General features: G+C 36.8%; 2 protein-coding genes across 2 annotated transcripts; one reads left to right on the forward strand and one right to left on the reverse strand.

The window, feature by feature from the left end:
• Window positions 1-3,008: 3,008 nt before the first annotated feature.
• Window positions 3,009-7,520, reverse strand: LOC111405488. Its single transcript, XM_023034394.1, has 9 exons — window positions 7,091-7,520; window positions 6,901-7,017; window positions 5,300-5,621; window positions 4,656-5,070; window positions 4,481-4,580; window positions 4,322-4,381; window positions 4,156-4,239; window positions 3,779-3,886; window positions 3,009-3,477 (listed from the first exon to the last, which is right to left on the reverse strand). The coding sequence occupies exons 1-9, from the start codon at window positions 7,157-7,159 to the stop codon at window positions 3,166-3,168; spliced, it is 1,587 nt and encodes a 528-aa protein (XP_022890162.1). The 5' UTR covers window positions 7,160-7,520; the 3' UTR covers window positions 3,009-3,165.
• Window positions 7,521-9,279: 1,759 nt separating this feature from the next.
• LOC111405490 (PRA1 family protein B1-like) lies at window positions 9,280-10,892 on the forward strand. The gene is made up of 2 exons (XM_023034397.1): window positions 9,280-9,539; window positions 9,953-10,892. The coding sequence occupies exons 1-2, from the start codon at window positions 9,280-9,282 to the stop codon at window positions 10,344-10,346; spliced, it is 654 nt and encodes a 217-aa protein (XP_022890165.1). The 3' UTR covers window positions 10,347-10,892.
• Window positions 10,893-16,392: the final 5,500 nt, after the last annotated feature.

Consider the following 16,392-nt stretch of genomic DNA (forward strand, 5'->3'; position numbering starts at 1 on the left):
GCTTTTATTAGCCACAAAAGAAAAAAATTGCACCACTTCTTGGCCATTCACCCCTGGTTATCACGATCTTTCATTATAATTGTACTATTATTTTTCAAATTCACGTCAAATTGTTAGGCAATCTCTATACGTTTAATTTATGAAATTAAGCCCTCATTCGGTAACAATTTTTCACTCCAAAATTAACTTTTTGATTGTTATTTCACTATTACAGTTGTCATTTTTGACTTCTTCACTTACGGGTGAAACTCATTTTTCTCTTTAATGGTCAAAAAAATAATTCTCATAATCACTATCGAAAGAGCCCTAAATTTCGCTCTTCAACTCGAGATGGGTCCTTAAAAAATTTGATGTGTAAGATTGTTGATATTTTAATATTTACGAAGATTGATTGCGCAATTAAAGATTATGGATGAATCTGATCTATTTTAAAAGTTAAGGACTAACTTGTTAGGGAGAAAATAGATGTGGCACTTTTTCACCATTCAAATAGCTAAATTGCCAAATTTGTTGTCACATTAAGCCAAAGTATATTGTAACGTCTGTTGTAATAAATAAGGCTCTAACTCGTTTTTATCACTTTAAACTTTTAAATAAGATGCTCCACTATCATAATGTTACAGGACTCCTTTTTAATGAGAAAACAAAGAACCTGACCTTTAGATGAGGCGTTTTTAAGATATTCTAATATGATATTGTTTTACGAGCGTTAAATTGACTTAAATTAAAGGTTACAATTATTTCTTAAATTAGTGTGTCAATTTTTGTGAGTAGGAGGATCGCCTCGTTATGACAATAATGTATCAAAAATGTTGGTCACTTCCCATTTGCAATGAAATGATGATGTAATAAGCTGTCAAAAATGTATTGGGGTGTTCACAAAATTGGAACAACAGATCTATTCCCATAGCTAAACCAAAAACTCCACATCGACCATAAGGATAATTATACCATTGTCCATCGATACAATCCGTTACAAAACAGACACATGATAAACAATATTATAATCAACTCTGCTGTGTGTATAGCAGGCTTCATACAGAAGCCTGCCAGAATACACACATGGGAGGAGGGTATTTTTTGGTAATTTTTTATTCACGGTGGGTCCCACACACAAGAGTTATCTGGCCAAATTCTGTGGAAAATTTTCTGTACAAATGGCTTAATACTATTATAATAGCCAACATCTCAGTCTAAATTAGACAACAACATTACAAAGCCGAAGTTACATGGATGAGTTACGCAAGCCTAATGAGAAAAATATTTCAAATGACCGACTTAATCAACAGAAACGAAACTATGGCATGATACATGTATCGGTCAGAACAGAAGGTGGATTTGGAGGGATAGTTAATCTGTGACTTGTCATCTTCTGCTTATAATCACAAGGGAAGCAAATAACGGAATTCAGAGGCATAAGGCTGAATCTCTAAAACTTGTGACTTATTTGTTTCGCTATTTACTATACACTCCATAATCAACCTTTTCAAAGAGGAGTTGCTTGGATGTGGCAGTTGGCTGTAAATCCATTCTAGCAGTGAATCCATGTCATCAGCAAAATCTTTCATGTGCCATTGCATCAGCTTCGGCACTAAAATCTTTTTCTTGCTTGTAATTCCAACTGACGCTTCCAAAAACTCTACTTTAGCTCTCTCTAATTCATTCACGACTTCATCAGTCGTGTAAATCCTTAACTGCCAAATATTTTGAACCAGTATAAATTTCGTGTAAACAATGTATAACTGCATAGATATGTTGAACTACTTACGACTGGAGGACGCTCGCTTTTATTAGCCACAAAAGAAAAAAATTGCACCACTTCTTGGCCATTCACCCCTGGTTATCACGATCTTTCATTATAATTGTACTATTATTTTTCAAATTCACGTCAAATTGTTAGGCAATCTCTATACGTTTAATTTATGAAATTAAGCCCTCATTCGGTAACAATTTTTCACTCCAAAATTAACTTTTTGATTGTTATTTCACTATTACAGTTGTCATTTTTGACTTCTTCACTTACGGGTGAAACTCATTTTTCTCTTTAATGGTCAAAAAAATAATTCTCATAATCACTATCGAAAGAGCCCTAAATTTCGCTCTTCAACTCGAGATGGGTCCTTAAAAAATTTGATGTGTAAGATTGTTGATATTTTAATATTTACGAAGATTGATTGCGCAATTAAAGATTATGGATGAATCTGATCTATTTTAAAAGTTAAGGACTAACTTGTTAGGGAGAAAATAGATGTGGCACTTTTTCACCATTCAAATAGCTAAATTGCCAAATTTGTTGTCACATTAAGCCAAAGTATATTGTAACGTCTGTTGTAATAAATAAGGCTCTAACTCGTTTTTATCACTTTAAACTTTTAAATAAGATGCTCCACTATCATAATGTTACAGGACTCCTTTTTAATGAGAAAACAAAGAACCTGACCTTTAGATGAGGCGTTTTTAAGATATTCTAATATGATATTGTTTTACGAGCGTTAAATTGACTTAAATTAAAGGTTACAATTATTTCTTAAATTAGTGTGTCAATTTTTGTGAGTAGGAGGATCGCCTCGTTATGACAATAATGTATCAAAAATGTTGGTCACTTCCCATTTGCAATGAAATGATGATGTAATAAGCTGTCAAAAATGTATTGGGGTGTTCACAAAATTGGAACAACAGATCTATTCCCATAGCTAAACCAAAAACTCCACATCGACCATAAGGATAATTATACCATTGTCCATCGATACAATCCGTTACAAAACAGACACTTGATAAACAATATTATAATCAACCCTGCTGTGTGTATAGCAGGCTTCATAAAGAAGCCTGCCAGAATACACACATGGGAGGAGGGTATTTTTTGGTAATTTTTTATTCACGGTGGGTCCCACACACAAGAGTTATCTGGCCAAATTCTGTGGAAAATTTTCTGTACAAATGGCTTAATACTATTATAATAGCCAACATCTCAGTCTAAATTAGACAACAACATTACAAAGCCGAAGTTACATGGATGAGTTACGCAAGCCTAATGAGAAAAATATTTCAAATGACCGACTTAATCAACAGAAACGAAACTATGGCATGATACATGTATCGGTCAGAACAGAAGGTGGATTTGGAGGGATAGTTAATCTGTGACTTGTCATCTTCTGCTTATAATCACAAGGGAAGCAAATAACGGAATTCAGAGGCATAAGGCTGAATCTCTAAAACTTGTGACTTATTTGTTTCGCTATTTACTATACACTCCATAATCAACCTTTTCAAAGAGGAGTTGCTTGGATGTGGCAGTTGGCTGTAAATCCATTCTAGCAGTGAATCCATGTCATCAGCAAAATCTTTCATGTGCCATTGCATCAGCTTCGGCACTAAAATCTTTTTCTTGCTTGTAATTCCAACTGACGCTTCCAAAAACTCTACTTTAGCTCTCTCTAATTCATTCACGACTTCATCAGTCGTGTAAATCCTTAACTGCCAAATATTTTGAACCAGTATAAATTTCGTGTAAACAATGTATAACTGCTTAGATATGTTGAACTACTTACGACTGGAGAAGACCAGGTGCCTCGGCAAAGAGCAAATGTGACATTGGGTTCTGGATAACCAAGACCATATGTATGCCTCAGAAGCATCTCTTTCTCATCTATTAGCTCCTGTATGCACATATTCACGACTTCATCAGTCGTGTAAATCCTTAACTGCCAAATATTTTGAACCAGTATAAATTTCGTGTAAACAATGTATAACTGCTTAGATATGTTGAACTACTTACGGCTGGAGAAGACCAGGTGCCTCGGCAAAGAGCAAATGTGACATTGGGTTCTGGATAACCAAGACCATATGTATGCCTCAGAAGCATCTCTTTCTCATCTATTAGCTCCTGTATGCACATACTCCATTACGTATAATATGTCACAAGCATTTTATCCACAGAACGTAGTAAGATTACTATATATCTAATGGACCATCATGTTTACAGTCTTATTTTATCTCGGAGATTCCTTGGGAATTTGGTAAGTTCATGCAATAAACTTGAGCTGTTATCATTATGGTCCAAGAAACTTCTAAGATCAATTGTTCCTTTTTTTTTTTTTTTCCTTGGTTGAACATGAATTTGACTGTAACATTAGTTAAAACATCTTCACTTACACGTTCAGAGTCTGCAGGGTGGCGGAGGATGAAATGTTCAATTGCCAGAGCATTGAGTACAATCCCACCAACATTAATTGTTGCCTGGATCATAACTATCCATCACGAATATTGTCGTATTGTCAAAACTAAGTTAATTAAGTACTCCACATGTTAAACTACATACCTCGTTCATGAGTGCCAGAAGTTTCTCTGGTGTGGAGGGCAAGCCATGCTGTAGAAATGCCTGTAATTTAATGGAAGTTTCATTAATTTAACTACGCATTTTTATGCTGTTTATCTGTTTTTCTAAGAATTAAAGTCTTGAAATAATGTCTCACAGTACATTCATTATGCAGGCGTTATAGATATTAATCCAGAATGCCAACTTCTGCTTGTAGGTGAAGTAAGTTATGTTCACTTTGCTGAGTTTGTGCATTAAAATCCTACACAAAAGAATGCCTAGTGTCAAGTAGCCATCAGGATAATCATACTGTAATTTATCGGAATCTCTGAAGTACCTCAACTTTCCCATGGCTGGAAGGCATTCAGAGAGACGGCTTTTGTCCAAGGAAGCTCTTGTGATTTGGATGAAGTTGTTATACGGTCCAACATCTCTGACGGTATCAATGTCAGACAATATTCTATAAGGATCAAGATTAGATTCACATTGATCGAATGAGGGAAATGTCGGCTCTATGCAGCTGAAAGCGGTTGTTTTTGACATGAAGCCTTTTGAGTTGATGCAGTTGAGAGAATGCTGCTTCTCTGATATTTTTTTGCTCTTGAATGTTGTCTGATTTAGATTCAGATATATGCTCATTAAGCACCTAATCAGTTCTTCTGACAGCTTATTTGGCCTCATAATTTCACTTCCCAAATTGATTTGATTAAGTATGGCGCTCCTTGACCATCTTGAATTCTCTACTATGCCTTCTGTTCAGACCAACCAAATAATAGGGTGGATTTCAGAATTTGCTTCAAGGTAAACCACAAATAAGTGCTATTTTTTATTTTTTTGTTCAGACCAACCAAATAATAGGGTGGATTTCAGAATATGCCTCAAGGTAAACCACAAATAAGTGCTATTTTTTTATTTCCTTTTATTTTTATTTTACTTTTGATGGGAATGGGTGTCAGATCAAATAGAAAGGAAAAAAATTACCATGGATCCTCAGACAAGTTGTGCTTTGAAATTCTGTGGGGGCTCTTCTTTCTCTCCCAACGTCATACTTTCGATACTCATAATCTGATGATCTGCTAAGAATTTCAGTTTCCTTGGACTCCACTTGGTTTGGCCGCCAGGAAGGTAACTTGTGTAATTGGCGTTGAATCTGTTGTGGCTGAAATTCTTTCAACTTCAGCAATTCCCATTCTTTGGTCTGCTTCTTTTCTTGGTAAACATTCAACTTGAGCTCATTTATCTTTCTCTCCAGCCAACAAATCTCTTCTTCCACTAATGCTACTTCTGCTAGAAGCACTTGAACCTGCATTTGATATAGAACTTGAATTGGTCATTTGGAATTCATATTCAATCTTCAAATATGGTTTTCACAAGGGATAACAATGCGTTATCTAAAAGGATACCCATCAAACTTGTATTCAGAAGGTTTTTTTTCTTTTCTTCTGTGAGCCACTTGAACGCTAGACAGAACATCAAATTACTACCATACACAACAGCAGAGAGTTTTATCCCAAATTAGAGCAGTTGAATTCTCGGGACTTCGGGGAAGTTTTAAATTAATATATACTTTTTTCTTCCTCCGGATTGATGCATAGTTGGGTACGAACAAAAACAAGGAGAATTCTGCAATGCCTCTATCAACTTCATCTATATATTTATCAAAAGGAAACTACTAAAACCTCAATACCTCTAAAAGGATAAAAATGTAACAGAATGAGAGCAAAAAGGAAGTAGTACAGCACGAATTGCCCATTGTTTGTTTATTGGGTTTGGAACCTTAAACTTATATATCCAAATTATTGACTGAAATCAAGATAATTTGAATCTCATGCAATGTACAAGTTGGCATGCATTGCGCTACATTTGTCAACGTTTGAGTGCCTTAAGATCATTTGGACTAACGAGGGAAAAATCCAACCACGCGATTGCTTCATTCCTCGGAGGGGTAACCTAATGACTAACAGTTGTGGTGAAACTAAAAAAAGCAGCATGAAATATTTGGGAGAGACCGCTGATTATAATAGACAATGACCTCTGTCCTCAAAGCTACATTTTCCTCTAATTATCAACAAAATTGGAGACCTGAGGTCGTTCTTATCTTAATCGATTTTATCACTCCGTGGCAAGCATGCATCGAAAACTTCCACTGCGTTCATTACGCCAGAATTTTATATTAGCTTAAATGTCTTCAAAGGACAAGGTAATTTAGGTAATGTTATTGCCAATCAAGACCAAGTTGCCTAATGCTTTGACAGCAAACAATAAACAGACGAGGCAACAGAAAACAACTCGAAACTCTCTGATCCTATTTCAACTTTCCAAGATTTCCCACCCCAGAAGACCCCCAGCTAGAAAAATCTCTCAATTGTTAAAACGGCTTTAATACTAAGAAAAGGAAAATAGCTACCATTAACAGTATAATTATGTGATTGTTAGGGCTTTGAAAATTTATATCGCTTTGAATTAATTGAATACATCATGGTCACGTAGTCTTAGTGTCTTATTCTCCTTTTTCACACAGAGAAGCAACGTTTTCAAGGAAACGGATAACAGCTAATTTATGAATTAAAAACACTTATTACCTTTTGTGGTAGCAACAAGGAGACGCATGAACAGGAGTGAATTGACCCATACAATGCACAATTCAAAACTTTGTTCAGTTGCAGCTCCCCATTTAATTCACGCTGCAATTCCTCCACCTGCAAAATTAAACAAGGGTGATGAGAAATGTATCAACTCTATCCCAAAAAACTGAAATTCATTCTCACTCACCTCCTCCTCTAGCTGTTCTCTTGTTTGTTTCTCCTCACTTGCCTGCATCAGAAAATCTTCGAATTTCATAATTCAAAACAGCCACAAGCAAGCAATCATGAAATCCTCCATAAAAACCCGAAGTCCTTGTTGTGATATGCTTTCGATTTAATAGTTTCGGGCTTAAATTGATGAAGACAAATGGCGAAGAATACATGGAATATGCGTGTGTGCGCATTTTAGAGAACGTGAATCCACCGATGGCGTTTAACTTCAACCAGGAGTTGATAGACGTGAAGCCCATGAACAGTTTTAACATCTAACAGTTGGTGTTTAAGATTCCGACTCGACCCGGTTCTATGACACGGTCGACACAGTTTATGGCCCGGTTTGTGTCAAGCTTATGACCTTTTTTTAGTAATTGAAAATAGATTATTGAGATGAAAAACATTCTAAATTATTGAAATAATAATTATGTAACACATTAAAGAGCAATGGTTTATGCAAAACTACTATTTAAGTACAATTTCAATTAGGTTCATCTATTAACTATCGATTATTTTGTATAATCGTAGTTTATGTACATTTTAACTAAATTGTCATCGATAGATTCTAAAATGGGTAGATAATCCATCACCAAAATGATATCAATTAAATTCAATGATCTTTTCACATGTACGTAAAAAGTTAAGAAAACCTCGAAAAATATTTACATTTTAAACATTGGAGATATAAGCATTTCGAATTGAATTGCTTTAGAAAGAAGACATTTTGTTTCATGATAGTCTGCTCCAATGTCATAATGAAACTTTAGTTATTGGGTGAAGTGTCGTGCAACGGTGCAAGAGGCTGAAAGCTTTAGGTCTCGTTGGGTAGGGATTAAAATTCGATTTTAATCTAAATTAAAGTTAAACAATCAATATTAACTACATTTTCCATGGATCTCACAATTGTTCGACTACACGTTTCAAATTTTTTTATTACAATCTACTAAAAACTCTAATTTTAATCCCTATCAAACACCTTCTTAGTTTCAGATTTTAGGATTTTATGGATAATTTCCAACCTTCCATGGATATGTTAGCAAAAAATTTGGGGAAAGGTGAACAAATAGAATAAAAATTAGACAAAATTTATATAAATAGTTGACAGCACTTGAAATGGTATAACTCAATACAATCGCACAACAATTGCCTACATTAATCACACAACCGGATGAATGGAGCATAAATTAGGTAGCCAAAAAACAAATATAGCTATTCTTATTTTCATCATTGTCAACACCACACGCTCTGCTACCATCTTTCGATCCACCCCTCGTGCCTCCACCTCCTTTGCATTTCCTTGCATCATCGCTTCCCTCACCAAATCTATCGTCTTTACGAGCAATTGTGGAAGTTAGGAGGAGGCAAATAATCCAGAACACTAAAACATATTTTATGGCACACTACATCTTTTCAATTTCTTAGCGAAAGTACAAAGAATTGAAATCTTTTTAGTCCTTTAAGAATAAATTCATTGGATGGGGAACTTGCAAAACGTCCTCTTGCTGGTAGGGCCTTTGCACCCCCAAAAGGAAAAGCCTCCCTGCACAGACCCTTTTGCACAGGATTTGTACAGAGGCTGTCATATGAGGGTGGGCTTGTCCAATTGATATCAAAATTCAACTTAAATCTTATTTGAGGGAAAAGTTCTGAATTCGAATTTTGAGGAATGCGATAGAAAGTCGTACAGGGTAAGTGGACGCAAGGCCCACCCAAAATTGACAGTACGTAAGCTAAGGGTTTGATTACAGAGACTCGGGGTTGTTATACTTCCATGTGACAGCCCTGTGCAAAGGCGTTTGTGAAGGTAGCACAAATCCCTCCAAAATATAACAAGAGGAAAATGGTGATTTGATAGCATGTGATTGAATGTTTTTAGAATTAACCTGCTTGAACAGGCCAAAAAACTGGGCTAAATCTTGGATCTGGAAAAAAGAGAAGAAAAAATGTGAAATCGGGGGTTGAGTTTTGAGCTTGGCACTGAGCCTGGCTCGATGGCACGGCTGATGTTTTTATATGTCTTTGGTTTTTTTAATGAAAATATGTCAGAAGTGTTGTCTAAATCGGAGAGATCCAAAATTTATACTCTGTGCACCTCCAAAATAAGTTTTAAATTTTTTTATATAGAGTAGTAGATTTTCCTCTCATCTCATATGCGTCATAAAAATGGCCGCCACCTCACCGATGATCCCAATCTCGAACCCCCAATCGGAATCCGGTGCCCCCATCGCCGCCACACCGGCCTTTCGCAGTTTTCTGTCTCGTCTGTCGGCCACCGTCCGGCATGGCCTCTCCCAACGCCGCCCCTGGTCGGAGCTACTCGACCGATCATCATTCTCTCGTCCCGACTCCCTCTCTGACGCCGTTTCCCGCATTCGGAATAACTTCTCCTACTTTCGCGTCAATTATATTTCTCCAATTGCATTGTCCCTCGCTCTCTCCTAGGGATGTAAACGAGCCGGGCCGAGCCGGCTCGCGAGCCTAAAGTTTCGGCTCGGGCTTGGCCCGGTTAAAGTGACCGAGCTTTTTTGCGGGCTCGAGCCGAGCCGAGCAAAAGCTCGGCCAAAAAAAATAGGCTCGGTCCGAGCTTTTGCTCGGGCTTTTTACGGGCCGAGTCGGGCAGCTGCTGTCTTTAAAAGGTAGCAGTTTTGCCTTTAAATTATTTTTTTTGTTTTTTTATTTTTAAAAGATCGCGAGCTCACGGGCCGGCTCGGGCAAAGCCCGTGTCCCCAAAATGGGGCTCGGCCCGAGCTTAGGCTCGAGTCTACCGAGCCCTGAGCCGAGCCGAGCCGACTCGAGCTTTTCCCGAGCCGAGCCACGGGCGGCTCGAACCGACGAGCCCGATTGCCATCCCTACTCTCTCCCTCCTCTCCCACCCAATTTCACTACTTGTATTACTGGCTCTAATCGCCGCCTGGATCTTCCTGTACCTATTCCGGCCTTCGGATCAACCGGTTGTTATCGGTGGACGTACGTGTTCTGATCGTGAAATTCTGGGGATTTTGGTGGTGGTCACCATAGTTGTTGTGTTTCTCACAAGCGTTGGATCACTGCTCATCTCGGCGTTGCTTGTTGGTTTAGCTGTCGTTTGCACTCATGGTGCGTTCAGGATGCCGGAGGATTTGTTTTTGGACGATCAGGACTCGTCCAACGCTGGGTTTCTCTCGTTCCTCGGTGGTGCTGCTTCTTCTACCGCTGCAGCAGCAGCTCCGGCCGTCGCTACCAGGGTATAATTTTACTAATAATCCTAGGTAAGGTTGGTTTTGGTTTAAATTTCATGATTAATTGAATAATATTCAATTGATCGTTAGATGAAATTATGAGGAACTGTACTGGACCCATTTTGGGAAATTCGTTTCTGCTTTTGTCATTAAATAGATTAGATCTTTGACCTGTAATATCTGTGACCAAATGCACCGTATAATGTTTCTTAATGTTCTCGAATGATGCTTAGACTTCTTACACAATTGATTTTATAGTGCAATGCTGGTTGCTGGATAAATTGTAATGAAGGTTATCAGTGAATACCTTAGAAAATTGCACAAGTTTAGTCTGAAACGCGTGCACAATATTGGGAACTTGTTGGCCTTTGCCATTACCCACGTTTAAGATGGTGTTTATTATGGAAATTTGTAACCTGATCATGGCCATTTTTATTATGAGGAACTGTGTTGAACCCATTTTTGGAAATTCATCATTACTGCTTTTCTTAACAAGGTTAGATCTTTGACTTGTAACATCTGTTTCAAATGCATTGTGTGATGTTTGTTAATGTTCTATAGTGATGCTTAGATTTCTTAAAAAATCAACTTTATAGTGAAATGCTGGTTGCTGGATAAACAGTTTTGAAGGTTATCACTTAATATAGACAAGTTTAATTGGTTAGTTGAATTTAAAACACATTGACACTTTGGGAACTTGTGGCCATCCCCATTGTCCATGTGAACTATCATAAATGCATCAAACTTTGAGATGGTATGTACTATGGAAAATTTGGAGCCTGATCTTGACCACTTTTATATAGCATTACAAGGTTTTTATTTCTCAAAGCTTGATGTAAGTATTATTCCTTCAATTTAATATTGGTTTATTTAGATAATTCGCTACATCAGGCGTTTAGATCAGGGAGTAGTATTTGAGATTTTGCTAGAACTGCAGTATGGTAGATCAGGGAGCAGTATATGAGATTGTGCTAGAACTGCAGTATGGTAGGTGACTTTGTTTGAGAAAACCACTCATCGTAGCCATTATTCTCGTGTTTTTTTTTTTTAAAAGCTTAGGAAGAAGTGCATGGAATTAGATGACATTCTAAAACTGTAGGGTTAAGTGTGCTAGATGATATATTTGAGGGAACCTACAACTTGTGGGAATCTAGCATGGAGTTATATCAGAGAATGGAGGTGCACGGCGAACTAATGTTGCTGATTGTAGTAACTTTGGTACGGATCAAGTATCGTTAATGAGGTTGAAGAGAAAAACTATTGGGGAAGAGATGAAACTAAGATATGTATATGCAAGACTATAATTAGTAGATTACATACACTTAGGAGTGTAGCATACCTTGGATGTCCTAGCACAATGAATGTTACATTCTATCTGTTAATGATGGTATTTAAATGACTAACGACAGGTAGCATGCTTGTGGAAGTGAATCTGGTGGGCTTGATCTTCGTGCCCTCGTCTTGTTTTCCTTTCAACTTCAGTTGCATGTCTAATATATCTTTTGTTTTGGCTGCCATTCAATCTCACCATGTCCAAATCATCTGGTCTTAAAAACTGGTGCTTTAGGGCTGGTTGAAGTGCATACTTTCATGCAATAGTGGCAATTAAGATATCAAAATTCAGTGATTGTAAACATCGTCGTTTACTTGAGTCTGAAGGAGATAGATGAGTTTGACTTTGGTTTTCTAAGGCAGCAAATATTTTTATTAACTGTATGGTTGCGCAGATGCTGTTTAGTCTGTATTCTTCTATGCCGTCATTGTTGAATCAGTCAGATTTATTTCCTTGTAATGGAAGACTTTGTTTCACTGATAAGAAATCCGATACTATCAATCAGCAATAATATGGAATGGTGTGCATTGTATGAAATACGGAAATGTTAGAATGCTTGGTTGCTGGAAGGGGGGTGGCAGGAGGAAGCACTCCAACGCCTTGAGATTTTATAGTAGAAAAATAAAATTGAGAGATTTTTTGACTGATAGAGTTAATTAGTTTCCTTGCCTTGCCTTTGAGGTCAGTATAAATGGAAAAATGTGTGGCTCTTTCTTGGTGTGAAAGTTTTCTTGAAGGACAAGTTTAATTTGGGGGCAATTTGCTTAGTAAACAAGTTTCCTGGGTCCAAGTTTCTTGGGTCGACTAGAAAGTCAAACTGAAAAAATGTATCGGGATATTTTTTCTACGTCTGCCATGCGGATATGGTTACAGCACAACTCATTTAGGATTGTCTTCTTGTTGGACTAGATAGGCTCCAAATGCGAAGATTTGAATCATGGCTCATCAATAAGATTCTAAGTATTTGATATGAGAATGTTGCATGTTGGTAAAAGCAAATGCATGTTGAACTAAAGTCGATTTTCTGGCTACCCAGGTTCAGATTTGTTAAAAAATGCAAAACAAAGTTGAACTATAATTTGAATATCAGATTATAATAACTTAATAAGAATGCGAATAACGAATCTTAAGTTCTACTGGGGAACATGGATACGATGAACAGACTGTAAACACTGAGTTAAATGACATTTAAGCTTGGCTTAATGCAGTTAATTTGTTAATAGAGCAGAGCTAAATCTGAACGAGGTTTGTTTAAATGAGATGAGCTTGAGATCAAGGGCGCTGCCCTGAGCTCCAATCCGTTATATTTTCTCCAATCCGTTTTATTTTATTTTAGCATTAGTGCCGAAATCTGTTTAGTCCACTCCTCTTCCCCTCCCACCCCAAAAAAAAAAATAATAATAAAAAGGAAAAAAAAAAAGAAAAAAAAGACCAACCCTCTCAACCGCCTTACCTTTATGTTGATCTTAATGGAGCTTCAAGAAAGCTATTCGAGTTAAACCTGTTTTAAAAGCTTAACCCAGCATGGGGAAACAGAAACATGAGTTACTACAAGTGTATTTGCACATTTCTACTTTTTGTTGGAACCTTTAGATTCTGTAGTCATATGATCTCTGTGTTTTCACTTCTCTCGTGTCCTTGGTAAAATTGTCCTATGAGAGTTTTGTTTTTGATCTTTTGAATGACAATGGATTGTTGCTACGGGTTGTAAACTTTATTGTAGCCAGCTTGGCATTTAGGAGTTACATTAGAGTTACATGGTATCGGTAAGTTATACATTGCCTAATTTCATATGTTGTTGACTTTGCGCTGTGTCCATTTGTGGTTATCTCCATTGGCCTTATGATGCTTGAATTAGTTTGGCTTGTATCTTTCCATCCATTGTTTATGCCATTGAATTCTACTAGAAAATATTCAAAAAAAAAAAGGTTAAAATCTTATGTATTATGGACTAATATCTATCACACACAATGGGCATGCCATGAAGTAGTCAAATTAGAAGAAAGATTATATTTTGGTTCTAAACTACCAATAATCTAGCAGTATTATAAACTACGAATATTTTTCACTTGAACATATTGATATATTTGATACTTTGTTACTGTGCATTTATTTGTAATTTTTTTTCTTGTTTTCAAGTGCTAAAATTGAATAAATTATGCTATATTTGTTGTTTACCTCATATCAAGTAGGACGTGATACATGAAAAAGTTTAAAACCTTAATTTTGTTTTGCCTACATCTATGGATGTCTATTAGTGATTGGGAGTAGACCGACGGAGGGAATGAGGAGAGGGCGGGTGCCTTTGTACCCGAATCCGTTGGAGGAAGGACAATTATCCACTGCACTCTAATCTAGTGGATAGTGATTTATGAAAAGCCAATGTTGAACCATGTCATGGAACTAAGACAACTATTCTTGCGAATATTATCGTTGAGTCGACATTTTTTATGGATAATGTGGGGTCTATGGCATAATTTGACCGTGTACCCTCCCTTTCGTTCCAAGTTAGCACATTTGTATATCCTGCAGAGCTTGACAGCAACACGGCATTGTGAAAATGATCTTACTATCCGGTGGCATAAATTCTCTCTTGATAGCCACCCTTTATCAATGTGTATCTAGTGACATAAGATCAGGCATATATGTGTGTGTGTGTGTGAGAGAGAGAGAGAGAGAGAGAGAGAGAGAGAGAGAGAGAGAGATTTTGACATCATCATATCTCATTATATTATGTGTATGTAAGTCGTTATATAAATTATTATTTACATGTAGTACAATTAATCAAAAATTGAGGGGGATTGGTTCCTTTTTTTTTTTTTTAGTTGATAGAGATTTTCATCTAATTAAATCTCATCCATCATCGGTAGGTAAATTAATCAAATTGTAATGTATATTTGGAATCAATGTCCAAATTGCCTATGCTACCGTATTATTAAAAGAACAACCTTTCCCCCTATTGAAAAGAAACTTCGCGCTAAGGGAAGTTTCGACCATATCCATTCTAGGCTCAAGAGAATGTTTTGGGTTTAGAAAGTTAAAGATACCACATCGACACTTCAACCAAAAATTTATCAGAACTATATTTTTTGAACTTTTTAAGGCCGATTTATTGAAATACTTTCGTAATGAACTAATGTGCCATATTTCTATCATTCCCGAGCTTTTGCCCGAGGATTCCAGATGACCTCCCCCTGTTGTCGCACGTCGTTGTGCTCAAGATTTGTGGTCCTCGAGCTGATAACTTGCTCGAGGATAGGTAATCATGCGGTGATGACATTTTGCGATAGGCATCTCGAGATAGGTGGTCCTTGAGTAGGGCTGCTTCTTGAAGGCCCACGACAGTTGTCATTGACCTAATAGGATTTCTATGTACTTGGGACTTTAACCCTATCCAAATACATCAACGCTTGACTCCAACAAGGACTCCATCTTGAACGCCTCACTACAATGACTTACAATTAGAGTATAAATCCAACTCCTCGAGCATTTAGCCAGTTCAGTCCTACTAAGAGTGCATCTACCTACATCTATAAATATCAAGCATTGGGTTATTATTCAAATACGTATTCATTATTTCCAATTTATAGCGCCACACACAAATTTCCTTTCTGATTGAAGCATCGGAGGGTCGTCGAGTACACACCTCATTACCTTTATTTCAGATGCCAAAAGACCATGACCATGCTCATTTGCAATCCTCAAGCTTGGGAAAACATCAGGTGCAGATTTTTGATAGCATCATGAACTTTTACCGTTACTAGTCAGAAAAAGGTCAAAAAAGCGTAGACATGTTTTTAACTTTTTTTCGTTTGGTATGGATTAAAATTTACTAAAAATTTCGAATTAAAATTATTAATTTTAATTATATATTTATTATATCCACAATTTTTTAGACCATATATTTTATAACTTTTATAAAAATTTAATTTTAATCTAGATCATAAACTTTGTTTGCAACTTGCAGAAGGGGGATTTGCTCTAGAGTAGCCTCGAACCTACGCGTAAAAACATATTGGACCCAACAAGAGAGTGGTTGTTTAATTAAACATTAAAAGTTCAAAAATACCATCTTTAAAAAGTGAAATTACTTCGGGACCAAGCAAACAGTACCCCAACCCACGTGTGAATCGAGAAGGTTCGTGTCACAACGAGTCGCATCCTTGTAACCATAAACGCGACTAAGTAATCGATGCGTCACCAGTGACAATAACAGGATTAATTAATTAATATAGGCGTTTAGATATGTTTCGAGGAAATATCTAGAGAAGGCTATAAATATCGCTGCAGCTGTGACAATCGAAGATTCTTATCTCTGATATTCTTCATTTTGTACTAAGACATAGGGCTGGGCAAATCTCCCGAACCGAACCGACCGAACCGAACCCGAACCGAACCGATCCGAACCCGACGGTTCTTGTCAAATTAAATACCCGAACGGGTATCTGAATTGAGAACCGACGGGTATGGTTCGGTTCTCGGTTCTAGACCAAGAACCGAAGAACCGAATAAGAACCGAATCTTTCTATTTTTTTTTATATTGAGTAAATCAAATTATTTTAATTTTAATTTTTTCTAAACAAATTAACAAATTAATGATTTCTAAATCCAAATTTTTGGCCCAATAATTTGTTTCATTTCTAATTTTTTAATTTTTGGCCCAATTACTCATTTTATTATTTCATTTCTTAGCCAAACAAGATCAAATATACTAAATAACCCTAA

Source organism: Olea europaea, chromosome 12, assembly GCF_002742605.1.
Source record: "Olea europaea var. sylvestris chromosome 12, O_europaea_v1, whole genome shotgun sequence".
Taxonomy (NCBI): domain Eukaryota; kingdom Viridiplantae; phylum Streptophyta; class Magnoliopsida; order Lamiales; family Oleaceae; genus Olea; species Olea europaea.

Bases quoted from the DNA above. Each gene is read 5' to 3' on its own strand.
- LOC111405488 (XM_023034394.1), bottom strand. From the start codon at position 7,159: ATGAAATTCGAAGATTTTCTGATGCAGGCAAGTGAGGAGAAACAAACA. The intron at 5,622-6,900 runs GTAATAAGTGTT...TATCAAATGCAG, and splicing joins CCTTGTTGCTACCACAAAAG to GTTCAAGTGCTTCTAGCAGA. The intron at 4,240-4,321 runs GTATGTAGTTTA...GTTATGATCCAG, and splicing joins TTCTGGCACTCATGAACGAG to GCAACAATTAATGTTGGTGG.
- LOC111405490 (XM_023034397.1), top strand. From the start codon at position 9,280: ATGGCCGCCACCTCACCGATGATCCCAATCTCGAACCCCCAATCGGAA. The intron at 9,540-9,952 runs GTCCCTCGCTCT...CGAACCGACGAG, and splicing joins TATATTTCTCCAATTGCATT to CCCGATTGCCATCCCTACTC.